General features: G+C 49.8%; 1 protein-coding gene across 1 annotated transcript in view; it reads left to right on the top strand.

Annotated features, from left to right (window-relative positions):
• Positions 1–2,028: 2,028 nt before the first annotated feature.
• ONECUT2 (one cut homeobox 2) overlaps positions 2,029–26,105 on the top strand; it is a 39,282-nt gene continuing 15,205 nt past the window's right edge. The window contains exon 1 of the mRNA XM_032602886.1: positions 2,029–3,265. Within this exon, the coding sequence (XP_032458777.1) occupies positions 2,029–3,265 (1,237 nt within the window). The remainder of the gene's footprint in view (positions 3,266–26,105) is intronic.

Here is a 26,105-nt window from a genome sequence, read left to right as displayed (position 1 = left end):
GGGCAGCCGTAAAAGGTCACCAAGACTAAGAACTGTTTTCCAAATGAATAAAACCTTTCTCTAGCGCCAGGGAGGCACATACAGTATTCCAGACTGTGTCCTTGTTTTCTTATCAAGTTTTCTCTAACAGCTGGAAGTTGTTGGAGGGGGCTGTCTTAAGGAGACCCCCTGCTCTTCTTTTGACAGCTGATCAAAAGAAAATAGGTCACGCTTCTCCAACTTATGTCCACCCTGTCCTTAATTACTGTCTCTTTAAACAAAGGCAACATCTGCGCAACCTCAGCTAGCTTGAATCTTCGCAGGCAAACAGAACGCAACCTGCTTCGGAAGAATCTGTTTCTTGTAAGGTTTTCAATGCCGAGTGGCTCTCTGCCTTCAACTACCCCCTCCACCCCAACCCGGGCCGCAGAAATCTCCACCTTCTCTCTACAACCCCGCTCCATTCCCAGTCGCCGACCAGGGGTTACTAAACAACGGCAATCCTGGGTAGATGAAGGTACACTTTTCGAAGCTGCGGCTTGCGAGCGTTCTAGAACTCACCAGGGCTCTGGTCTTTTCAGAAACAAGGTTTGGATATACAGATATGGGCTCCATGTCATCTATCCACAGCCGTAACCCAGGGCGTTCCTCTCCCGGGATTCGAGAGACTTGTGTGTGTGTGTGTGTGTGTGTGTGTGTGTGTGTGTGTGTGTGTGTTAGGGGGAAGATCCGCGAGTAACGTCCCGGACGTTTACATACTCCCTACCCCCAGGAGAAGTTTGCTAACTAAGGCATCGGCAACAACCCTGCTGTACACTACCCCCTCCAGCCCCCGCCCCCTCCCACCACTCCTTTCCAACTGGCTCGCGCAGCAAGCATTTGGTCACCTTGAAACCGTAGCTCCTGGTGTTCTAGTTTTGTTTTGCAATCTAGCAGGGGCCCTTCTGAAGGCTCATAACTGAGAGATTTATGGGCTCGCCGGGTAATTAAATGATGTTATTGTGTTAACTTTGCAGGCATTACTGCGGCCCGCGCCGCGGGTGGGCTTGCGTCCGCCAGCCGCAGCTAGCAGGCAGCGAGGGCGCTGGAGTTCCTTCGCTCCGTAGATTCCGCACTCCCCAGTCTCGGGAATTTACCCTATATTAGAATACATTAGCGCCCGCATTTTTAAAGGCTAAACTACTGGCTCCCAGCTAGGGACGCTTGGGAAGTGGCTTGTTAGGAGACGTGGGATTGTTTTTACACCAGCACGTAGCTGGAGTTTTCCCTCCTGGCTTGCCTCGATAAAAGCTTTGGGGTGAAGCAAGGGGAACTGAAGCAAAGCCCTTTAGCCCAGGTCGCAGCAGCTCCGGAGAGACATAGAGCGGCATCTTTAACGTAATTCCTCTCCCTCACTCGCTCTCTCGCCTCTTTCCCCACTACCCTCTCTTCCCCTCCCTCTCTTCCTCTCCTTGACGTTTGATTCCAGTGGCAAAGGAGGAAAAAAAAAAAAAAAAAAAAAGCACAGAGCCGTCAGCCAAACGTGAAACGCGCGGCCCCGCCCGCTCCTCAGCCATTGGCAGCTGTGCGCAGGGGGCCCGCCTCCCGGGGCAGTCGCGGCCACGCAGTGGCTGCTCGCGGCGCCCATCGGGCACTGCCCCGCCCCGGGTCCGAGAAGGTAGGTTGGCTGCCCCGGCGAGCGGCAGAGCCCTTCTGGACAGCTCCCGCTCACCCAAACAGAAGACGTCGGCACCGGAGCGGGCTTGGACATGGCTAGGCAGCGCGCCGCCCCGAGCGGCGGGACTCGGTGATCCCTCCCTCCTTCCCCGCCCCCTCCCGTCTCCCGCACACACGCCCCGTCCGCCCCCACCCCACCCCACCCCACCCCCACCCCGGGCGCGCCCGCCCGCCCGCAGCCCGGGGCGCACACCCGCACGCACGCTCCCCCTCCACACGCTCACGCACTCCCGCGCCCTCCCTTGCTCCCGCGGCAGAGCTCCGCCACGCGCGCCTTGCCAGCCCGCCGGCCACCCCCGCCGCCCCCGCCGCCCCCGGGCCCCGATGGACTGAATGAAGGCTGCCTACACCGCCTATCGATGCCTCACCAAAGACCTAGAAGGCTGCGCCATGAACCCGGAGCTGACAATGGAAAGTCTGGGCACTTTGCACGGGCCGGCCGGCGGCGGCAGCGGTGGGGGCGGCGGCGGGGGCGGCGGGGGCGGCGGCGGGGGCCCGGGCCATGAGCAGGAGCTGCTAGCCAGCACCAGCCCTCACCACGCGGGCCGCGGCGCCGCTGGCTCGCTGCGGGGCCCGCCGCCGCCGCCGCCGCCAACGGCGCACCAGGAGCTGGGCACGGCGGCAGCGGCGGCAGCAGCGGCGTCGCGCTCGGCCATGGTCACTAGCATGGCCTCGATCCTGGACGGCGGCGACTACCGGCCCGAGCTCTCCATCCCGCTCCATCATGCCATGAGCATGTCCTGCGACTCGTCCCCGCCCGGCATGGGCATGAGCAACACCTACACCACGCTGACGCCTCTCCAGCCGCTGCCGCCCATCTCCACCGTGTCGGACAAGTTCCACCACCCGCACCCGCACCCCCACCACCACCACCACCACCACCACCACCACCACCAGCGCCTGTCGGGCAACGTCAGCGGCAGCTTCACCCTCATGCGCGACGAGCGAGGGCTCCCGACCATGAACAACCTCTACAGCCCCTACAAGGAGATGCCCGGCATGAGCCAGAGCCTGTCCCCGCTAGCTGCCACACCGCTGGGCAACGGGCTGGGCGGCCTCCACAACGCGCAGCAGAGCCTGCCCAGCTACGGGCCCTCGGGCCACGACAAAATGCTCAGCCCCAACTTCGACGCGCACCACACTGCCATGCTGACCCGCGGTGAGCAACACCTGTCCCGCGGTCTGGGCACCCCGCCCGCGGCCATGATGTCTCACCTCAACGGCCTACACCACCCGGGCCACGCTCAGTCCCATGGGCCGGTGCTGGCGCCTAGCCGTGAGAGGCCACCCTCGTCCTCTTCGGGATCGCAGGTGGCCACATCAGGCCAGCTGGAGGAGATCAACACCAAAGAGGTGGCCCAGCGTATCACCGCCGAGCTGAAGCGCTACAGCATCCCACAGGCGATCTTCGCGCAGAGGGTGTTGTGCCGGTCTCAGGGGACTCTCTCCGACCTGCTCCGGAACCCCAAACCGTGGAGTAAACTCAAATCTGGCAGGGAGACCTTCCGCAGGATGTGGAAGTGGCTGCAGGAGCCCGAGTTCCAGCGCATGTCTGCTTTACGCCTGGCAGGTAAGCCCAGAGGGTCTCCTGGAGGTCTCCTGGAGCCAGGGTGCTGGGAGAGGGCTCCGGGGTGCCTGTGGCCCCGGGTGAGGGCGCTTAGCCACATCTCTGGGTTCTCGCCTCCTCTCCACACTTCCTATTTCTTCTCCACTTTATTTCTTCTTCTGTTTCCTCTTTCTCCTCTCTTCTTTCTGTTCTCCCTTTCTCTTCTCTTCCTTCCTCCCTCCTTGTTTCCCGGGCTTCCTGACCGACCCCCACCCGCGTTTTATTCGCACTTTGGTCAACGTGCCAACTCTGCCCTCTCCTTCCGACCTTACCCAGTTGTGGGAGTCGCGATGGGGGTGCACCGTGTCTGCTAGGAGCCCTCTCTTTCCAGGACTCACAGGAAAGGGGGATTGCCTTTATTGGAAACCCTGTGCACTTGAACTCTTGCTTAGACAATACATTTCCAAGCTTGCTTAGGCAATACGTTTCAGTTTTCCAAGCTGCCTGGTCTCCCTATATGGAAGCAGTTGGTGGGCTGGGGTGGGGGAGCGGGAGGCAAACTTGTTTGGTCACTGACAAGAGTCACAGCCTTGCCCACGCGGAGAACGGGTGACCAGGGTACAACAGCACTTCCCGAGCCCGTTTCCAGCCTTGACATTGGCACGGGGACTTTATGATCGAAAGAGCAGGCTGGGGCCAGCTCCCTTGTCACTGTCCACAGTGAGGGGAGGGTACAAGGACGAAGGTTGGGACTGCCACATCCACCTCTCTGGGAGGACGGGAGAGGAGCAACTAAGAGTAGAGAGCGTCCTGCCTCATTCGCCTGCTGCCCTTGCCCGGCTCCCAGCGTCTGCCAGGATTTGCCGAGGTTTGGGGCCTCCGGGAGAGACTGGGAGCTCGCGGGAAGAGGTGCAGAAAAATTAAGATGCAGGTTAGTTAACGCATCTTGGCCGCGGGCTACAGGCTCCGCCTTTGCATTAAGCGGACGCTGATTGTGCGCGTAGCTCGGCGACGGGGAGGGCTTGCGGCCGGCGGGAGAGGACGGGTCGACGCATTGGTTACATTGTTCTGTAGCCGGCTTGGCTCTTTGTGCCTCCTCTAGCGGCAGAGCCGCGAGGTACAGCCCTCTATTGTTCTAGGAGCGCAGAAACCTCCTGCGTGGGCGGCGGGAACCAGAGAGAAAGGCGCAGCCGTGGCTGCGACTGGCACACAGTTGCGCGCGTTAGTGCGCACAGACCCAGCGCGGTGCGCGTGGCAATTGCGCTGCCCCCAGGACCCTGCCACGGGCCAAGAGGGGCAAAAAGTGTCCAGGCGCCCCACTGGGGAGGACGCACGGTACCCGGACGCAGGCCGAGATGGGCAGCTTCTTTTGGATTGAGGCTGTCTCTCCCGATCGTCGGATTATCTGGCGGACAATTCGTGGTGGCAGTGATTTACATAGGTGCGGGTAGTGGGTAGCGCGCGGTTCCGAGCCGCACACAACGCGCTTCCGGAGCTGTGAGCTCAGGCTTCCTCTCCGGCTCCCCGGGGCTATCCTCGCACCGCTGAGCCTGGCTTGTAGGGTGCACTCTCCTTACGCCGGACAGGGCTGGGGGGTGTGACAGGCAACGTGTTCGCCCAGGCTTGGGGAGGGGGCGTTTCCACTTTGACAGCCTCCGCCTTTGCCCGCTGTTGGAGGATTCGGATCTCCAGTCAGTAATCTCCCAGCAGTGTTGATCTGAAAAGGTAAAGAAACTAGTCCCCCCGCCAAGGGCTTCCTCACATCGGTGGACTCCAAATAGTTCTGCATGGATTTGGAAACCTACTTTATCTTTCTCCTCATTTAGCTTTTTACTCTTCATCCTCTCCTACAATTTTCTCCGATTGCTCTAGGTTCCTCGCAAAGATTAAGCAGTGAATAGAGATTATCCGTGAAAAACTGGAAGCTTACTGACAATTCCAAACAGTGTGGTACCTCTTTATCTTAGGCCCCTGAAAAGGCCTTTAGTCCCTCACGGGTGAGCTTTAGCAAGGGCTGGCTTCTTGGGCACAGGCAGCCAGAAGAAACTTGGCAGCTGGTCTTGGGGAGGGGGGACCAGGGTAAGGTAAAGGCAGGATGACAGCTATTCTAGTCAGGCTGATCTCAGAGCGCTGCCGCCCCCTCACGCCTGTCCCGAAAAAGACAGAGATTTTTAAAACACGTGCCCTCTGCCAATGTATAAGTGATTTGGAAAGTAATGCTTTCCTGACTAGCCGGTCTCAAGCATTTTTGCAACAGCATTGCTGGGATGGGGGAGAGTGTGCATTCCTGGGGGACCCCAGTCCCACCACCCACCACGGGAGAGTCCCGGGGCCACTCAGGGGCTGGCCTCAGGCAGCATCGGGGATTTTCAGAGCAGGAGCAAGAAAGCCCCCTCAGTGGGAGTCTGAAAGCCTCCTTCAGCGACTGGGAATTTCCTGCGAGGGACCCCGCTTTGCTCAGGCATTCAAATGTGTGTCTGTTTTATTACCCAGAGCTGAAAAGGGACAAGAGCTTTAGCCTTTTTATCTGGCCATTCGATCAGCAACTACAAGTGTGTTGAGTGGTTATTATTACATAGGAAGCTTTTCAGTTTGGGGTCAGTAGATCAGTCTCTTCAGACACTGATGCAGAAGCTGGGACTGGTATTATGTACTTGGAGCGCTAGGGGACAGGAGCAAATGGAGAAGAAAAGCTGAGCCCTTCTCCACCAGGAGTATGGATCGGAATCTCGCCAGGACGCTGCCGAGGGCCCACACCGTTGAGCTCTGGGGGTTAAACAATCCCAGTGATTCTACAGGGCAGCTCTGCCTGAATCCCAGGCCCGAACCTCGCCGAGACCGACCAGCCCCCCATCTCATCGAGACCAGCGCTCTCTCTCTCTCTCTCTCTTTTAATTTCGCTTTCTCTTTCTCGTTTTGGGTCTTGCCAGAGGTAAGCAGATAGGGGTTTGAGGAACTGCAGAGTTAAGATGCCTGATTTGGGCCGGTGTCGGCAACCTCACCCTTAGGTGAAGTACACCCCCGTCACAACAGAAGCGCCGACCGCCTCGGTGTATCCACAGCCCGGGATAGCATAGCAAAAGGGAAGGGAGAAGATGGGGGAGCTCAGATTGCCTCAACAGTAGATTTCAGAGAAATGGGCTCCAAGTGCACGACTTCGTTCATAAAGGGTGGCGAGGGCCGAAACTGTTTGCAACCATGCGGGCTTGGGTCTCTTCCGCGGTCCCCGGGTCTGGCACCGGCAGAGCAGTTTTTATTAACCCGGCAAGAGGCGGCGAGGACAAACTCCAGCGTGTTCAAGCACAAATCCTCAAGAGGCCTCTGAACTAAGCACACACGAACCAGGAGGGACCGAGAGAACCCAGGCAAGAAAGTGGGTTCCTCCGCGGGCCAAGGATGGGCGCCTCGCGGAGGACGATCGAGGCCCCGGTGGCGGGAGTGGTTTCCTCCAACAACTGGAAGACAAGAGCAGAGACCCTCCGACGACACACCCTGCCCAGGTTTGCGCCTTCTGTGAGCCGGGCTCCCGGGGCGGCCCGCCCCGAGCCTGCCTCGCGTCCCCGCGGCGAACAGACGCCCGGCCTCCCCAGGCAGCAGCTCCCAGCGACCAGTCCGGAGCCACCTCTTGCTGAGGTAGCGGAGGGCCCTTAACCAACCCAACGGGATGTCGCCTGGGCCACCTGACGCCCGCGGCAGGGGAGCGTGGCCAGGGCACAACGCGGCGGCGCCTGCCAGGGGCACCACGTGCGTGCGCGGCTCCTTTTGGCGCCAGGGGACGTCCTCAGGCCACCCTAAGCCTAGGGACGGGGGCGGGGACCTCATCCGCAGAGCCCCGCACCTCGACTCCCACCCCTCCCTCTGGTCAGCCTCTCGGCGGGCTCAGCCGGTCTCTCCCGAAGGTTTAGTTCGGGATCCGAGCCGGAGAGGCCGAATGTACCACGTCGGTACGGAACACAAGATGTTTTCTCCTGCTGGCTGGTCGGATTAATAATTGAAAAGCTCACTACCATCCTTGCTTGGTCAAGTCCTCGGTGCGTCGAGAACACCTTCCCAACCCGCATTAGGGCGGGAGCTGGGCCGAGCCGGCGGGACGCGAGGAAGGTTAGTGAACCCGCGGGCGAGAAGTAGCCTGGGTCCACGGGCGCCCTCGATGCGAGAGGCTGCGCATTTATTTTTATTCCAGGCTTTCCACCATGTGGTTATGTCACTTTCTCAAACAAATGTGTATATGGAGGGAGATCGATGCTGATAATGTTTAGAAGATTAAAAGAGCATTAATGCTGGCAACAATAATGTTAACGTGTAGACCCAGATTTCATTGATCTGGAACTTGATCCGGCGCGTTTCCAGTAAGCCAGACGGCGCCCTCTTCCCAGCAGAGCGCTCGCCAGCGGCCTGGCTCCCCGGCGCTCCCGCCGCGCTGCTTCCGCAGCTGCAGGCGGGTTCTCGGGTCTGGCCGCTGCTTCACCCCGCGCGGCCCCAGCCCGCCGCTTCCTACTCGAGGTTTCCTGCTGTCGCCAGGCTGCCTGCCCTCTCCCCGGGTCCCCGCGCGCGCAACGCCGCTTTCTGCGCTCGCTGCCGCGGGCTCTGCGGGTGGTTGGTATACCGAAGGCGTCGCACGGTACGGCGCCCGAGTCCTCTCGTGCTTAGGGTGCCTTCGCCTCTGCCCCGCGCGGCCCGCATCTGGTCCAGCAGGGCCGGGAGCAACTTCTTTCCTCCACGGAAACCATCCCGGAAATTTGGTCTCCTCTCCATATGAGGGAACGTCCAAGCCGAACTTTAGAAACGACGTCTCTAAAGAGAAAAACAAATATATTAACGCATATATGTGGGAACCTAGAAAAAATGGTACAGATGAACTTCCTTGCAAAGCAGAGCTAGAGACACAGACGTATAGAAACGACGTCTTTAAAGCTGCCTGCTAACCTCGTAGCTTCCTGATCCGCAGATCCGCCCCATCCTTGTTTTCATTAAGAAAGAACATTCTCATTAAATGTTCCCATTCGCAGACTTTCTACGCTGGTGCATTAGTTGGACAGTTAAACGAGACCCCAGTGACAATGGCCTGGGCTTCACCCCTCAGAATGGTCTGCTCTGGGCTAATTGGGTCACAACCAGAGAAGAATCTTGTTTCTTGCCCTGGCTGGTAAGAAACACCAGCCTGGGGAACTGCCCCACCCCAGCTCCCCTTCCCAGCAGCTGGAGAGATCTTCCCCTCTGAGACTCGGGACTCAGACCGGGCCCTAGTAGAGAGGTTTTCTCTGAGACACCTGCCTTGACGGGAAAAGAAAGAACTAAAGAGCTGTCCCTTCCCTCCGGCAGGAAGACCTCCACATCCTGCCAACGGCTCCTTTCGCCAAATGGTTTATTCTTCCAGAAGGAACACTAAGGTGGATGAAGGAAAGAAAGAGCTGGGACGGTAGTGGGGGTGAGATAAGAACTAAATTGTTTGGGTTTTTTGAAATTATAAATTCTCCAGTTTTAGAAATACTAAGCTTTTCCTTCAAGAGAAGGTTTCAACCTGGACGAAAAGGAGTGTTTTCCTTCCTTCAACAACGAAATGAGAAAAAGGAGGAAAGAAAGGAGAGAGAAAACCCCCCAAATCTTGCGTTATTCTGCTTTGCCATGTGGCAAAGGGGAAGCAGTCATTTCTTTCTGTCCTCCCCAGAGATAGGGGTCATCTTCCTTCCAGTGGGTTTCCTTAGAGAAGAGAGCTTTGATACAGCTCCTTGATTCCTAGTCAGAATGAGCCCTACTCCTCTTCTGAAAACCTACATTGAACTAGGTCCGGTGATCAGATACAGAAACCAAAAAGGTGGCAAGGTTTCCTTTTGGTGAGGAAGACAGCGGGCCCCTCCCCTCAAGCTCCCGGTGAAGGGCTCTTAGGTTCTGGGAGGGGCGAGTGGGCTTTTGGAGGGTGGAATCTTAGAGTCTCCTCCAACCCCATCTTAGAATCCCAAAACAGGGCTGGATTCCTGGTGAATGGTGAGGGTGGGGCAGAGGGGAAACTGAGCTGCCCAGATTCTCTGTGTCTCTGAGAATGGCCCCACTTCTCTCCAGAGACACGTGTCTGCCCAGAGGTAACAGGGGACCCTGGGCAGGGTTTACCTTCTAGAGCTCCAGGCCTGAACCCTGAGGGGTAAAGAGGCTGCCTCTCCAGCTTTCTTCAATCCAAAATTTCACTTCAGGGTCGCCTCTTGGTTTTCTGGGCTCTAGAACCTGTTTCTAAAGGAAGATCAGACGAAGGGGGTTGAAGAGTTCTCAGGAAGAAGGTACTGGACGCCACCACACTACTGCTGGTGGCTGGTGTTGGTAGAAACTGTCTTGAGGGAAAGTGGTATCCTGTCGGGGGTATCCCTGGAGGAATGAAACCCTCAGAGGAGAAGCAGAGGGATTTAGTTTCTGGGCTCTTGCCAAAGGAAGGAAAATGAGGAGGGAATAAACAGAAACAATTGTCTGGATAAAGGGCCCTGGGGAAAAGGGTGAATACGGAGGAACCCTGGGCCTTAAACTTCATCTACAAATTCTGGATTATCCTTGTTTTTCCTGACCTGGGGACAATTGCTTCCTCTGAGGGGATACTTTTCTTGGTGGGGAGAGACCACTATGAGAGAACCCAACAGGGACATTTATACTGTCAGGTACAGAGCCTGCTCAAGGTGGGCTGGGGGCCCATCAGCACCCCCTTTCATCACCCAGTCTGTCCCCCTAATGCACTTCAGCGCCTTTGGGAAAAGCTTGACTTTTGATTTCCAAGTCTCACTCCAGGTGAAGACCCTGAGAAATGTACACAGGTTTTTGCAGGGGCAGGGAGGTAGCCTGGGTAGCTCAGCCCATCTGAGGCATGGCAAGGCATGGAAGCAGGCTGCGGGCTGTGCACACAGAGCTAGTCTCACTGGGGGAGAAGTGGACATTGTGGACATTGTTGTGAAAAACTGTCCAACACAAATTGTCCCAGAGGGAAGGGAAGCTCTGCGTTCCACCTTGGCGCCTCTCTCGCCATTTAAAGATCCATTACTCTTCTGCAGAAAGCAGACTTTGTTTGGGTTGGAAGCACACCTCCAATGTAATTTAATCAGCATTGGACTTTGGCTCATGTAATCAAATATACATATACTTTCTCCTGCAGGAAGAAAAATAATTTCTCTGTAACTGGTATTGACTTGAAGTCATGTAATCTCTGGAAAGCATCACGTTTTTAAAGGGAAAGGTAAAATTAAGGGGGAAAGAACCCACGGTTTCAGTGGTTTGCCTTGTAATAGCTAAGAGAGCCAGTTACCACCTAAGAAAGGACAGAAGGAGAATTCTAGAGCTGAAATGCATGGGCCGCTCCAATTGTAGGTATCCCACTCCAGCTTCCTCTGTGTAGTCAACCTCCCAGATCTATACTGGTAGGAAACAAGGTTGACTGGCTCACCAGATCCTAGGAATTTGGGCTTTATGTTTATGTTGGGTTGAGGCATCTTTGGAAGAGTCTGGAGCTCCATTGCTCCATTTTTTTCTGTCCTCTTTGGAGAGACCACAGGCGGCAGCAGCAGGATCCCAGTGGGCAGCAAGCCCACTCCACCCCCAGGGCCTTGAGCCTTAAGCTCTGCCCTAGAGCATCCCCCTAGAGCAAGCTTGGACTCCCCACCCCCAGGACGAGGCTCTGGGCTTTACCCAGGTTGGGTCTGTTAGGGAATCTGTTGTAAACACAGACCCATTGATTTGCATTTGTCAGAGAGTAAAGTTAAACCAGTGAAAAGAGAAGCCCTTACCCTTTTATGCAGGGCCAGGGAAACCTTTCATATTGATCCTATTGATCCAGCCTTTCCCTTTAAGGAAACCACATAGTTAAAGACCCTCATTCAATAGATTTACCCTTTGCGCTTGCGATATTCCTTTAAGTGTTCTCATCTAGGATAGCTGGGCATTAAGCCCACACTCCAAACCAAACAAAAATGAAAAGGGGGAAGGAGGGGAGGAGTCAAGAGGCAGAATTGTGGGAAGTGAAACTGAATCAGACTGAAATGTGTAATGACTTGGTTGGGGAATGTTTTTCTCATTCTTCTAAGATGACATGCAGGGATAAGGACGAAATAGATGCATTTAGTGATCTCCTCTTTTCTCTTCTCTCTCTTTCCCTCCCCCCAAAACAAAATCTGTTTAGATGCTAGAGTAACAACATCACAGGAACATCATCTTCTACTGTAAAATTATTTCAATCAAGCCACTAGCTTGGTTCATTTACAGTGGTTCACTTAAAGGCAGTGATCTTCCACAAAAATTATTTTGGTTCATTTGTAGCAAATTGGGAGTAAAATCGTCCCCAGAAATGTAATATTTTGGACTCTGTATATGAGCATGAACACTGAAGTCACTTTCAAAGAGAAGGGCTTGGAGTTGTGTGTTCTGATGGAAGTAGATAGAAACCAGACCAGGAGTAGGGTACAACTTCTTCTTATTGAGCAGTGTAGATGGAACAGGAATTGCTCAATATTGCTCAGTACCCTTTGTGTTTGCAGAAATGAAAATGAAAGTCGCCTTTGTTTCCAGAACTGTTGGCATGATCCGTTTTATTTTTTCCTTGACCCTTTTTGTTCTGTAAATAACATCCATTTGTGATTTTTTTTTTCAACATGTTCCATGTGCTATTCCTAATGGGCTATCTCTTGGGTTGTGTTCAGACATTCATGTTTGTTTTATGTGATTGAAAAATATTAATGATTCCTTAGGTGAGCTAATGTATTTATCTGCAGAGTGAGTTCAAAGGGCAGAGTTCAGCTATGGTTCAGGTTAATTGAACAGGAAGCAGTGAGCTTTCCAGTCTGTGTTGAACAAGGGACCAGCTCCTTAAAATATCACACTCGGCAAACACACAGTTTCAGTGTCTTCATCCTGGAGTCTGATGTAAGAGGCTCAGATCAACTTGGATTGCTTGTTTAAAAACCCAAAGCAAAGCACAGCCACTGCAACAAAGCCTCCAAGTCCCCCTCAGGGAAGAAGAGTTTTCTCATTGGCTAATTGCTTTATTGGTAGCACTGACCTGCAGAGCAGCTGCAGGGGCCTGGATGAAGGCTTAGGCCTCAGAATAATGTGCTCCATTAGAACAGGGCAAGGCATTTTTTGTTTACTCAATTGGAGCTCCCTGCAAAGTGCCATTAACGCCGGCCCAACCGCATGTGTGTTGCAAAAGGCAAAGGTCACGCCAGTCAGGCTGTAGGCACAGCCAGCTCTGCCCTGGTGGGAGGGAGGGCATCCTGTTGGCACTGCCCTCTTCAAGCTTGGCCCAGCCCCGTGGGCCCCTCCAGGGCTTTGACCAAAGCAAGCACTTGCACAACTTGTTTGCATTTCCCAATTGCTGAATCGTGTTATTGATGATTACACAGTTTTGATCTGAGCACCGTCAATCACACATGAGAAAAAAATCCTCCCACTGACCCTCTCTTTCTTAGTTATGTTCCCTTCATCATTGTGTGTTACGGTAAATAGAATTGTGCGAACGGTGCTTTTTAGCAGAGTGCTTGGATCAAGAGGAAGACAGACCTCCAACCCTGGCTAGGGGGTTGTTTAGCAGAAAGGAAGTTTGAGGTGGAACCAGGAGCACAGTCAAGGCTTCTACCCAAAGCACCTTGAGCTAGAGTGCCACCTGCCAGGAGTCTTCTAACTGCAACAAGCCTTGCACCTCGAAGGCCCAGGCTCTTTTCTTCACTTTGTTCCTAGTGTCTGTGTCTCCATTCCCCACCCTACTGACCACTACCCGTATTTTCCTAGAAATTTCTTAGGGGACTTTCTCCTGGTCCTTTGGAACTCTAACCTCTGCCTCTCCGAATTCATTGCCAAGGAGAAATCAGCGGTTTTGCTGTGATGGGTAAAGGTGTTTCGCCCACCCTGCACACTGAGGTAATAGTCTCCTGCTTGAGAGATGAGGGGCAGAGAAGGCAAAAAATATCTGTGGGAGAGAAGAGGAATGGTTATGTGTGTAAGAGAAACGGCTCCGTTGATGGTGCCAGTGAGGGCGCTACCAACTGTAAGGTGCTCTGCAAAGGCAAAGTATTGTTCGAAGGAGAGGGGGTGAGAGAATTCCTATGGGCAGGGAGGACATCAGGAAAGAGATATGCCAGATCGGTGAGCCAGAGGTGGGCTCTGTGAAACCCCCTGGGAAGAGAAAAAGTAAACCAGCCATTTTGCAGTTGCAAAGAAGTAAACCAGTGAGCTACACTTGGAGCCAAACTGTGGCGCTGGCTGTAGCTCTGTGAGCGGCAGCTGTTTCCAGACTTGCCTCACGTGGATCAGGGCCCGGAGCCCCTGACAGCTGGTCGCCTGTGCGTGGGTTGCTGCCTCCACGCCTTGATGCAGGCTTCAGCACCACGAACAGCGCCACGGAGGGCCCTGGCAGCCAGCACGCCCAGTCCGGGTTCTGAGCAAGTTGGCATCTCACCCCAGAGAAGGGAGATGGGTCCTCTGCCGGGTTAAATCCGGGCGGGACCCCGATCAGTAGCTCCAGCTCTCTAGATCTCGGAGCCTCAGACAGAACAGGGCCTCAGATTTTCCTCCCTCGGCCCGTGGCTTCGTTTCTCTGTGGGAGGTCAGCGATAATAAAGGGAGAGGAGGCGATGGCGGTGAGAGGACAAAAGATGCTAAAGGACCCTTTCCTTTCCAAGAGGAAGAACATTACCTCTGTCGGGGGCGGAGGGATTGAAATGTTTTTCTCCATGTTCCTGGCTTCTGCAGGCGCTGACTGCTACTCCCAGCACGGTATTTCAGATTGAGGGTTTCCTTTCAAGGTTTACGGTCTGGCTGCCCTGCACACAAATATACAAAAACGGATTTCCCCTCCCCCCCCACCCCTGCCTCCACGTGAGTTTTGCAAACATGGTTTTCATTAGATGAAGCAAGATTCTCACATTATATCAGCAGTAGTGTTGCCAGGCTACCTCCAATAAATCTAGAAAGTGGGTTTGATTTCTTTAGAGTTTTCCTCGATGGGGCTGTCTTTAAGAGGAGCCTCTCCACCGCTTCTGTGGGCCAAGGGTTGTGTCACTTCCACGAAGCCACACAACGGAGTTACATGGCCCTGGCCACGGTGAGAGCTGACATTAGGCACTGACCCCTGACTCTGGCTGTTTTCATTCAGTAGCTCTGCTTTATTTGTGTTTTTATTACAGGGAAAGGAGGCAGGTGGGTCCTTTTGGTCTGTGATTAAGCACAACTCTCATCTCTTTAGGTTTCTAGTAAAATGGCCCTTGACTTCCCAGAGCTAATTAAAATGTAAACCTTTTGCTTTATATCAAGAAACTTTCGTTCAAGCCTAATTTATTGTTAAAGTGGTTCTCGGGGTGGTGGAGCATAGGAACAGACAAGTGTATCCCCTTTAAACAGAAAGTCAAGGGCATGATAGATGAGATTTTCTTCACTGTGATAATTCATCTTTAAATTCCAAGTGGCTCTTGGATGAAAGGAAGACAATCCAGCCCCAAACAAAACAAATCTGGTAGAGCATTCACTCTCAGTGTTGAAAAAAATCATTTTCTGTGTCTAAATACCTAGACTCTTGCTCTATAAATGAGCAGGAACATATTTGAATTAGATCTAAGAACTGGTTTTAAATCTATTTGATAAACTCTGATTAAAGCAGTTTCTTCAAGTCATATGATCTTTGAACTTGCAGGCATGCATTTCCTAGTAGTTGTTGGGTTACACTATCAAAACCTTTTCTGGTAAAACATGGATTTGACAGTAAGCAAAGCCTTTTTTTTCAAGTCTATTTTATATGCATCACTGCATCTTATTAAAATAAGGCTGTGCACTCTGCAAGGCCTTATACTAAATGCATTTCCTTTCTAGTGAACTCAATGTGGTTTTTAAAAGATATTTTGAGAAGACTGCAATGTAAACAGTACCTCCCCAATAGCCTTCTTTGACTCCAAATACTAAAAAAAAAAAAAAAAAAAAAAAGTGTGGATTCAAAGAACTTTTTGTGTTTCTGAAACAGAGCGACAGATTTCCAAATCTAAAGGGTTTTTTGTTTTTAAGTCTTGGATTCAGATGCCTCCTAACGTGTACCCGAGTTTATATCAGTTCATGTTCAAGGCATGAGAGTGAATTCCTCAGTCACTCTCGATGTTTAACCCCTCTCATCCTTTTTTTTTTATTATTGTTCTGAAAAAGAAGAGACACTCTTCCTGTTGAAAACCAATTCTTTGACCTCATTCTGGGCCCCTGCCTCTCCTACCTTCTCAGGACGCAATCCCTTCCTGTGTTTATAACCTCTTCTTAGCACTTTCCCATCCGAATTTTTGTGCTCCAGACTCTCCTATATTTTTTTAATGCTCCCCCAACACCTGTTCCAACTTTAGCTCTTCCCTCCCTTCACTTCTAGAAAGAGTTGCTCTAACTCAGTCTCTGTTTTTCACCTCCCCTTTCAGTCCCAGGCCTTTGCTGTCTCATTCTGGCCACTCCTGTTTGCTAAATCTGCTCTCACCAATGTCACTGTTGAGGTCTTTGTAGCTAAATCCAATGGATGCTTCTCAGTCCTCACCTCAACTTGGCCCCTCCACGGCCTGTGACACACTCCTGAGCGTGCTTTCTGGAATACCGTACTGTCTAGGTTTCCTTTTTGGAATCCTGGCTGTAGCTTCTCGGTCTCCTTTCTGGGCTCCCTCCATCTAGCTCAGCGTTCAGGCCTAGGCTATTCTATCTATTTATTCATCATACTCACCCCGGAAGACTGCATCTGTTTGGTTGTCATCCTGCTACGCTGAGGACTTCTAGGTCTCCCTCCGGCCCTGATCTCTCTCCTGAGTTCCAGGTCCCTGTATTCTGCATCTGGACATCTTTGCCTGGGTGTCCTCAGACTCGGCGCACCTCAAAGAGAACTCATTCTTCTTAACCCCCAGCCCCCATCACCACCACCACCGAATATGAGTCTCTTCTTTTATTCTCTCTCTCTCAGTAATAGCATCTTGTACACAGAGTCTCAAGCCAAAAACCAGGAAGTCAACTCAAACTCTTTCCTTTTCCCCCAGGTCAGCCATACTAGCCATGTGGACTATACCTCCTAAACATCTGTCTCCATCCCCTGCACTGCTGCCCTCATTGGAGGCATCACCAATTTCAACAGCCTCCTGACTGGTCTCCCTGTCTCCAGTCTTGCCTTGTCCCATCCATTTTCCAGCCTTAAGCCACAGTGATTTTTCTGGAACCCAAATCTGACCACAGTACACTGTTGTTTAAAACCCTTTGTTAGCTCCCTTTGACCATTGGTGAAGGTACAGATCCCTGAGCAGGATAGACTAACCCCTGCTCACCTCCAGCCTCCCATCCAGTGATCTCCCATCACTCCACCCATTTACTCTGCGCGCAGGACATGCTGTACTTCTAGCTCCTCAAACACACCAGGCCATTCCTTTAGCCTAGAACACTTTTTCCCTCACTCAGCTAACCTCACCTCAAAATCTTGGCTTAAAGAATGGGCTAGAGTTCCTTGTCTTTAAGAGAAATCTTGGCTTAAAGGTCTAGGAAGTTTTCTCTGGTCTCCTAAATTGGGGTCTCCCTGGACCACCTATCCCATTTCACATAGAACACAGATAGGTATCACCTGCTTACTTGTCAGTGTCCTTCCCCCACCCCAGATTGTAGGTTCTGTGAGACCAAAGATTGGATAGAGCATGTGATAGGCAGCCAGTAAATATCCATGAATAAATTAATGAATACCTTTATATGACATTGTTTCTGCCCATTTTACTCCCCCAAGTTAGTGAATGGCATTCGAAAAAGAATCATCAGTGTTGGTGCATCATTTGGAGGCAGTATTTCATATTTCATGATATCGAGTTCTCAGTGATGTCATTTTCCTCCTAAGCTAAGATACTACAGGTATGTATGAGTTTTAAAGGGAATCTTGAAGTGGGGTTAAATCTCCCATCCAAAGTTTCAGACTAGTATCTCCAGTGAGGTGAGGGATGTGAAACCATCACTACACACTAGACTAGGGTGTTACCAGTTGACTCTAGTCTGCCAAGGTAACCTGCTCGAACAGGTAGTTCTTGCTGTCCTGCTCATACATTGCCCTCTTCGCCACATCGATGTCCCTGCACGCTCTCTTCCTGCTGCCCGAAATGCCTTATCTCATCTGTCCCTCTCCAGATCGTCCCCGGCCACCACCTTAGGCACTCCATCTCTGAACATTCCCAGCAAACTCTAACCCATTCTTTTTTCTCCCTTTGCTCAACTCTGGTTGCAGTCATCTGTTCCAAACTGCATAGCAGCTTCTGAGCTGGGGTCTCACACCCCTCTCTAGATCTCTCCTGTATCCCTTCCCTGTGGCTCTGGAGAGGAGATACCATATCCTTGTGCCTCCCACAGCTGCTGGTCCATGGCTGAGCACAGAATAGGCATTTTTTTTCAACTGAGTCATTTGATGCATTCCTGCCTATTTTTATGGACTCCCCTAATTTCAGTCACTGGGTTGGGGAGGTGTGGGAGTTTTTTGGTTTTTTGTTTTTGTTTTTTGCGGTACGCGGGCACCTCACTGTTGTGGCCTCTCCTGCCGCGGAGCACAGGCTCCGGACGCGCAGGCCCAGCGGTCATGGTTCACGGGTCCAGCCGCTCCGCGGCACGCGGGATCCTCCCGGACCGGGGCACGAACCCGTGTCCCCTGCATCGGCAGGCGGACTGTCAACCACTGCACCACCAGGGAAGCCTGGGAGTTAGGTTTTGTATGTCTCCTTATAGCTGGCATTCTTTTCTAGCCTCTACTCTTTTTCTTTTTCTTTTTTTTACATCTTTAGCCTCTACTCTTCAAATAGGAGTATTCTTTTTTGTAAATATTTTGATCGTTGACAGAAATACTTGCTTACACAGTCAAAAGTAGATTCCTGAGTTAACCTGAAATGACACCTAAGCTTAATATGGGGAAAACAGTTCTCATGATGGCTTGGTAAATAACAAAGGTGGTTCTGCTTCCACACACAGCTGAAAATGTTACCATTTCAGAATATTTGAGGCTGCAAACACATCAGCAAATCAGAGGGACTGTTTTCCTCTTTTAAGTCATTTTAATTATTAATAAACCAAATTTGTATTAAAATGGCAGTAACTTGATACGGTACAAATTCCTAGATTTTTTTGACTTAAATTTACCTGTAAAGAAAAAAGCCAGAGGTCAACATTTTTGTTAGTTTACCCTTTTTCTTTCTCATTTCCTTTTATTTCGGCAAATGAGTACGTAAAGTTATTTGAGGTCTTTGAAACCCAGTAGTTCAAAGGTTTTCAGGGATATACACAGTTCTGCCTACATAGTACTGATCTAAGTAATTACACATGGACAAAAATTAACTAGCTTCTTTCACCTTTGATTTTATTGGAATTTTAAGATTTGAGTGGATAAATCTCACTTCTCTTCATAATATCCATACAGGATTGAGTGAAAAGAGGTTTTACCATTACCTCAACTTTAGGGAGAAACTGAAACTAAGATAATTTGCTGTACCTCTTAGGTGAAAATTATACGTTGCCTGGAGATTTTTTTTTTACAGTTACATTTTGACATTCATATTACATGAGTAACACACTATGAAGACCGGGCATATATGAACAGAATGTTTAAATTAAGACATTCCAGACCTTTTTTTTTTAATGCCTTTAACTGAGTGCTTCTCTGTGCTGCACGGTAATTAGGTATGCTTGGTAAGCAGTTGGCTTCAGTGACTGTCATCTGTGCGCCTTGTGTAGCCAAAACAAGTTTCCACTGACAGAGGCAGAGACAGGCAGGGGTGGGCAGAGCAAGAGGCAGCTCTGAGGCCTCTCTGAAGAGCCTTGAGCCCTTATTCAGAGGCCGCCCCCTTCTCTGGCTAGGGTACCATGGCCTGGACATGCCATGTCCAGAAAGACCACACACTCCTGTTTTCCCTTCTTCCTGGTGCCTCATCTTCCATCCTCTGCCATCCTCCAAAGTAATTAGGTGGGACCTGGAGGAGAACTGCTGAGTTCACCCCCCCTGACCAGTTCTCCACCTAGAGCCTCGGACTTAGGCTTCCCTAGACAGATTTTGGAAAGTCAGTTAAAAGGGCAGAGTTGGGGGTAGGTAGGGATTGGATTGGAGGGGAGAGGGAGGAAAATCTACAGTGGAGATAGGTGGGCTTTTCTACTGGAAGCCACACCAACTCAGGAGCCCAAGTCTTCTGCCTCCTTAGAGCTCCAGAAGTCCCTAGGGTATGAGCGTCCCTATCTGAGATGGGGAAGGAGCCCCAAGCTAAGAAGAGAGGGAGTGTATGACAGGTCCTGGGAATAGTGTCTGTAGGACCCAGATCCTTCTATCCTAGGCTGTTGGGAAGGGATTGGAGGCACCAAGCATTCCTTTCTCCCTGCCTCTTTCAGAGCTGATCTTATAGAAGTAGCAGCAGAGTAAGTAGCACAGCAGAACAAACGATCTTTGGCTTTGGAGTCAGACAGGCTTGGATATTAATTATAACTCTTCCATTTACTAGCTCCGATTTAACCTCTCGGGGTCTCAGTTTCCTCCTTTATAAAATGGGAATAGTATGTCCATCTCGGAGAATGATGTAAGTATGAGAGATGATCTGTATAAGATCATTGTTAGGTAATGGGCTGATCAGCTGTCGTCAGGACTTTTCCACAGAATTCCTTGCCTAGAGTGATGATCTGAGGGATAAGACAGGCTTGGATGTTGGGGAGGAGGAGAGAAAGGATATAAGATACAGATTTTATTGAACATCTATTATGTGCTATGTATCAGTTACCTATTGCCATAATAATACTAAGTAGCAAACCACCCCAAAACTCATGGTGTTTAACAATAAGCATTTTCCCTACCCGCCTTCCCCCTTGGTAACCATAAGTTTGTTTTCTACATCTGGGACTCTGTTTTGTAAATAAGTTCATTTGTACCATTTTTTAAGATTCCTTATATAAGCGATATCATGTGATATTTGGGGGGGAAGAATAAATTGGGACATTGGGATTGACATATATACACCACTATATATAAAATAGGTAATTAACAAGAACCTACTGTATAGCACAGGGAACTCTACTCAATATTGTGTAATGACCTGTACGGGAAAAGAATCTAAAAAAGAGTGGCTATTTGTATATGTATAACCGATTCACTTTGCTTTACAGCAGAAACTACCACAACATTGTAAATCAACTATACTCCAATAAAAATTAATTTACAAAAACAATAAACATTTTTTTCTCAGATATCTGCAGGATTCAGCTGATCTAGGCTGATCCCAGCTGGGTTTCCCTTTGTGGTTTGGCTGGCTTGATCATGTGTCTGTGGGTGGCTTTGTTCCATGTTTCCTATCCTGGGACCACTGGAGTAGCCTGGGTATGTCCTCACCACAATGACAAAGGGGAAAGCACAAGCAGTAACATTCCATTGGTGAAAGCAAGTCACATGGCTGAGCCTAGAGACAGAGTAGAGGGGCACTACCAGATTCCATGGCAAGGAGCCTCGTACAGGAAAGGGTGAATTGGAGTTTGAGGGGTTTGGTATTTTTTGCCATCTACCTCTTACCACATATTTTAGCTCACTTCCATTCTTGCAGGAAGTCATTCCTATGGTTGGGATAGGATAAGGACAGCAGATTTGGCAACAAATAGGAAATAAGTGTAGAAGTATTTCAAAACCCTTTATTACCTTATACTGTATACAAGTAACAAACTATGCCCAGCTTGTTAGAAGCCATGTTTCTTTGTACTAGGCTGATCTGTGGCCATGCCTGACCTTCCCCCTAGATGGTAGCAGGCAGGGAGCCTGGCTTTGCTCTCCTTCATCTTCCCTCTAGTGCTGGCCATAGTTGGCACTCAGTAAGTGCAGGTGATCCCCAGGGTCACACAGCTCTGGTGTCCTAACAGGAGGTCCCTTCTAGCCCCACCAGATGACCACATGTACCTCTACATGTATTTTAAGACTTCATTTTAAACTTTTTTGTGTTTTTTTTTTTCACTGAAATAACCACCAACCATCTGAGGAACAAAAGTCCAAATCTGGGCTTCCCTGGTGGCACAGTGGTTGAGAGTCCGCCTGCCAATGCAGGGGACATGGGTTCGTGCCCCGGTCTGGGAAGATCCCACATGCCGCGGAGCGGCTGGGCCCGTGAGCCATGGCCGCTGAGCCTGCGCGTCCGGAGCCTGTGCTCCGCAACGGGAGAGGCCACAACAGTGAGAGGCCCGCGTACCGCAAAAAAAGAAAAAAAGTCCAAATCTGTTGCCTGTAGAAGTTAAGCCATCCAATCCAGATCTCCATTATTCTGCACAGACAACATCCAAACGATGCCAGCACTTTATTCATTTTACCAATGAATACAGAAGCAATTTGGAGGTGATGTCCAAAAGATCAAGAGATTTACTCATTTGTGATTCTAACAATGTCTGAGGCTTGTTGAGGGTTGTTTTGGGTGTTTTGTTTTTTTAACCTTAGGTTCTATTTCTGGCATGCTTTTATTTTTTTAAATCATAAGCAGTGTTAAAAATACTGGACGGGTTTTGTCTTGATTCTTAATGTGGGTGTTAAGAGATGCCTTCCATTAGTGAGTATGCCTCAGATAATGTGTTTATTTGCATCTTCCTTCCTCTCTGCCTGTCCCCTAATGGTCTGGTACACAGAGGGCTACTTGAGCTGATTTATATGGACCTCAGTTGCTCTCATTTGCGCATACTTAATTCAGAGAGGTGATCATATTGATTTCCCAGGCCCACTTTTCAAGACATTGTACTAACATAGATATCTTAGCAGCTCTAACTACATTGTCTGAAAAGGAAAACATTTTAAACCTTTGGAAGCAATTTTGATGGACATTTCATTGTGTTCTGTATTACTTACCTAATTAAATTTCCTTCACATCGAGGTCTGTTTAAAATTCAATTGAGAAATATTTTCGAGTTCCATTGGGCAGATAACTTTGTTTAGCTGGATTTGTTCTGCATACATATGAAATGGCATCCCATGAATCAATGCCCAGTGCTTATACGTCCCATGGATGTGAAGAAATGACACCCTTGTAGGCAAGTGTAGTCTCCTGTTATTCATAACAAGCTGTCCCTGGTTACTGAACTTGTTCACCCTGTAATTCCAAAAAGTCCTTGTGTTTTTGTGCCTGTGGTTTGGCAGGCTGATTTATTCGAATTCTGAGCATTGTGAACGAAACCTGTAACTTCTTTCATGGATTAGCTGGAGTCCCGGAATTCCTGTTTGCAAGTTCAGAGTCCAGCTCAAGGCCACTTGCCCCCTTTAGGGCATACAAAAGTCTTATTTGCATAGCGGAGGTGGGTAGAATTCCAGATTGAGTTTGAAAGCAAATAAGGTTATCGGTCTGAGGAGTCATCCCCAGTGGAAGAGGTGTGATTCCTGATGTTTTGTATCTTTGGAAGCAAAACCCAGGAGAAAGGCCTTATCTCTCAGTTCCACCCACCTGCCACCGAAGACAAGAAAAACAGACCCTGCTCATCTTTTATCCTGACTAGCCATCCCATTCAGTTCTGTGGCAAAGGACCCTGCGGTAACAGAGCTGTAATTGGAGAGTTGGCATTCCATAAGCACTGCTTTAATACTAAAAAAAAAAAAAGTTCCAAAGATGTACTTTTTGTTGCATTGTTAATTAACCTTTAAACATTTCAGAATTGAGTAGATCTTCAGAGTCTTCAAGGTTTATCTTGTTTATCTCTGTCTTAGTCTACTGTACCAAGATACCACAGACAGCTTATTAACAGCAGGAATTTATTGCTCATGGTCTGGAGTCTGGAAGAGCTAGATCAGGGTACCAGCCTGGTTGGGTGAAGGCCCTCTTCAAGGCTGCAGACTTCTCATTGTGTCTTCACATGGTGGAAGGGGTTAGGGAGCTCTTTGGAACCTCTTTTATAAGGGCACTAATCATATTCAAAAGGGTTTACTACCCTCATGATTTAAGCACCTCCCAAAGGCCCCACCTACTACTGTCATCATCTCTGGAAGTTAGAATTTCAACATATGAATTTGAGCGTGACAAATATTCAGTCTATAGCAATCTCTGTGCCTCAGATAATAGTGGGCATATCATAAGGTTATTGTGAGCCTTAAATAAGCTAATGCATATAGATGCTCAGAACAACTGGTCAATTGTGAATACTTGCTAATTTAGTTGAATCATTATTATTACTATTAATTGATTAATATTACCTTTGTAATTTCTCTGTACATAAGCAGGAGACTTGGCCTGAGTCACCAATTCTTCCATATTTTTTACATATCGAGAGTATTGCTTGGGACTTCCCTGGTGGTGCAGTGGTTAAGACTCCAAGCTCCCAATGCAGGGGGCCCGGGTTCAATCCCTGGTCGGGGAACTAGATCCCACATGCATGCCACAACTAAATTAACATGCTGCAACTAAGGAGCCCGCCTGCTGCAACTAAGACCCGGCACAACCAAATAAATAAAATACTTTTTTTTAAAAAAAGAGTATTGCTTGGCATTGTCATCAAGAGCGTGAGCTTCAGGGTTAGACAGATCCAGTTTAGGTCCCAGCTACACCACTTACTAGCTATGTGACCTCATGCAAGTCATTAACCTCAGAGAGCCTCAGTTGCTTCCTCTGTAGAATGGGGATAATGTTGGTGCTGACTAGATGGTTGGTGTGCGGGTTAAATGAGATACCATAGTGTTTAGCACTGCACCTGGCACTTTTACATCTTATTTCCTTCATACCCAGGATAATCCCCTATTTCACATGGACAGGTCTATCCTTCAGCATAATTTTTGTCACTTTCACCAGTGGCATTTGTGACGAGAGAGATTGCCAGACACAACATTGGTCTTTGGATGCTCTCCTTGCAAACTGGTCAAACATGCAGCAGTGTTATTCACTCCTGCCACCACTCCCTCTCCCCCCCACCCCCGTGTCCTTTTAAGACTCTTAACAATTACAGGCATTTCGCTAAGCTCGTGCTTAGAACACGGAAGTCTGCTGTGCTCACGGTAGGTTCTGACTGCATCCTTACCGACTTATGCTGGGGTAAGGTCCATTTGGAGAGTGTGGTATGTATTGAGCACAAACTCTACATTTGCTAGAATCGTACAGTTGTACATAGAAAAATTATAGCTCTGCCCGCAAGGCTCAGCTTATCTTATATCTGCATCATGATCGCAGGTTTGGGAGTCATTTCAGAAAGCTGTTTTCTCCCACGTCCAGGTAGCGATGAGGCAAAAAGTGCTGAGTACTGTTCCCTCTTTTCTGGTTTCAGTATGGCTGGACCCTGCCTCTTTCTCCTGTTCCCCAGATCCACCACTCACTGTGCATTCATTTGGTTCTCGTCTCACTCCCTGAAGGCTCCTGTTTTGGTTCATGCTATCATCTTTATTCCCAAAACCAGGAGGCTTAATATGCAAAGGAAGGAAGGAAAGAAGGGAGGGAGGAAAGAAAACCCACAGACACCTCGCTGTTGCTTTTCCTGAAGTAGCAACTTACCTGCTAATAGAAGATTTTGAAGCCGTGGGCTTCCTCTGAATTCTCAACACACGATTGTTGAGACTATTTAAACAGTCTCTAGAATCCTTTTCTGACCCCAAATTACTCCGAAGCATTAATTGTCTTAGTGGTTTCATGGCCACATTATTTCATATTCATTAGTGTTTTCATGAAAAATGATAAAACTAATTAGAGCGGCTAGCGGTTAATTCACTTGGTGATTCGTTACTCTCTCCCCTCTTGGTGTTCTGCATGTGGTCATCTTGGAGAAGGCGTCCAAGGAGTAATTGCAGCTCTATTCCCTGAGTGATCGCCTAATGCCATTAGTTCTGATCCACAGGCACATCTTCAGCGGCTCTGATGGGGTCTGGTTACAGCTGCACCCTCGCCCCTGCCCTTTGGATGCAGGGAGAGAGGGGAGCCTGCACTCAGGACTGGTCCTCTGGAGGGGGTCCAGGGCAGCAGAGGGGGCCGAGTTCCCGGTGGGAGGTGAGCATGGCTTTAGCCTCTTCTGGACCGTGAGATAAGGACAGGATAGTGCTCAGAGAAATCTGCCCTGAGAACTTGTACTCGGGAACGAATAGGGAAAACAGATTTTCTTCGGTTTTAGCAGACGTGTGGCTAGGCACGGGCTAGAATCTGGAAGTGTGGTTCTCTCTCAGACCTCTGCCAGCCAGTTCTCTTCTTAAAATGTTTATTTGTCCTCACATCCATTGGGATGGCAGCTATCAAAAAGCCCAGGGAGTGTGCCAGCCTATGATAGCATCTGCAGCGAGGCAGTCTATCTAGGAGCAGAATTTCTGGGTCATAGTGCATGCATATATTCAACTATATCAGATACTGCTAAACCGTTTTCTAACCTGTTAGGCGAATTTACACTCCCACTGGCAGCCTGGGAGAGTTCCCATATCTTTGCCAGCAGTTGGTATTGAGAGATTTTTACATTTAAGCCGTTTAGGTGGATGTATAATGTTGTTGTTTTAAGTTTATAATTCCTGGATTACTAGTAACTTTGAGGGTCTTTTTACATAATTGTTGGAAATTTGGATTTCTTCTCCTGTAAAGTGCCTGTTCAAGTCTTTGCCGTTTTCCTATTGGGATGTCTTGACTTCTTGTTGATTTCCAAAAGATTTTATATATTCTGAGTTCAGGCCCTTTATCAAACATATGTGCTGCAGATATCCATGGCTGTCCTCTCTCTCTCTCTCCCTCTCTCCACTCTCTTGTTTGTGTCCTTTGATATACAGAAATTCTTAATTGTAATGTGCTCTAATATTTCAGTCTTTTTCCTTCGAGTTAGTTTTTTTCTTTCTTTGGTATGCGGGCCTGTCACTGCTGTGGCCTCTCCCGCTGCGGAGCACAGGCTCCGGACGCGCAGGCTCAGCGGCCATGGCTCACGGGCCCAGCCGCTCCGC

Source organism: Phocoena sinus, chromosome 14 (assembly GCF_008692025.1).
Source record: "Phocoena sinus isolate mPhoSin1 chromosome 14, mPhoSin1.pri, whole genome shotgun sequence".
Classification (NCBI taxonomy): Eukaryota; Metazoa; Chordata; class Mammalia; order Artiodactyla; family Phocoenidae; genus Phocoena; species Phocoena sinus.
This window is presented reverse-complemented; position numbering and strand designations above follow the sequence as displayed.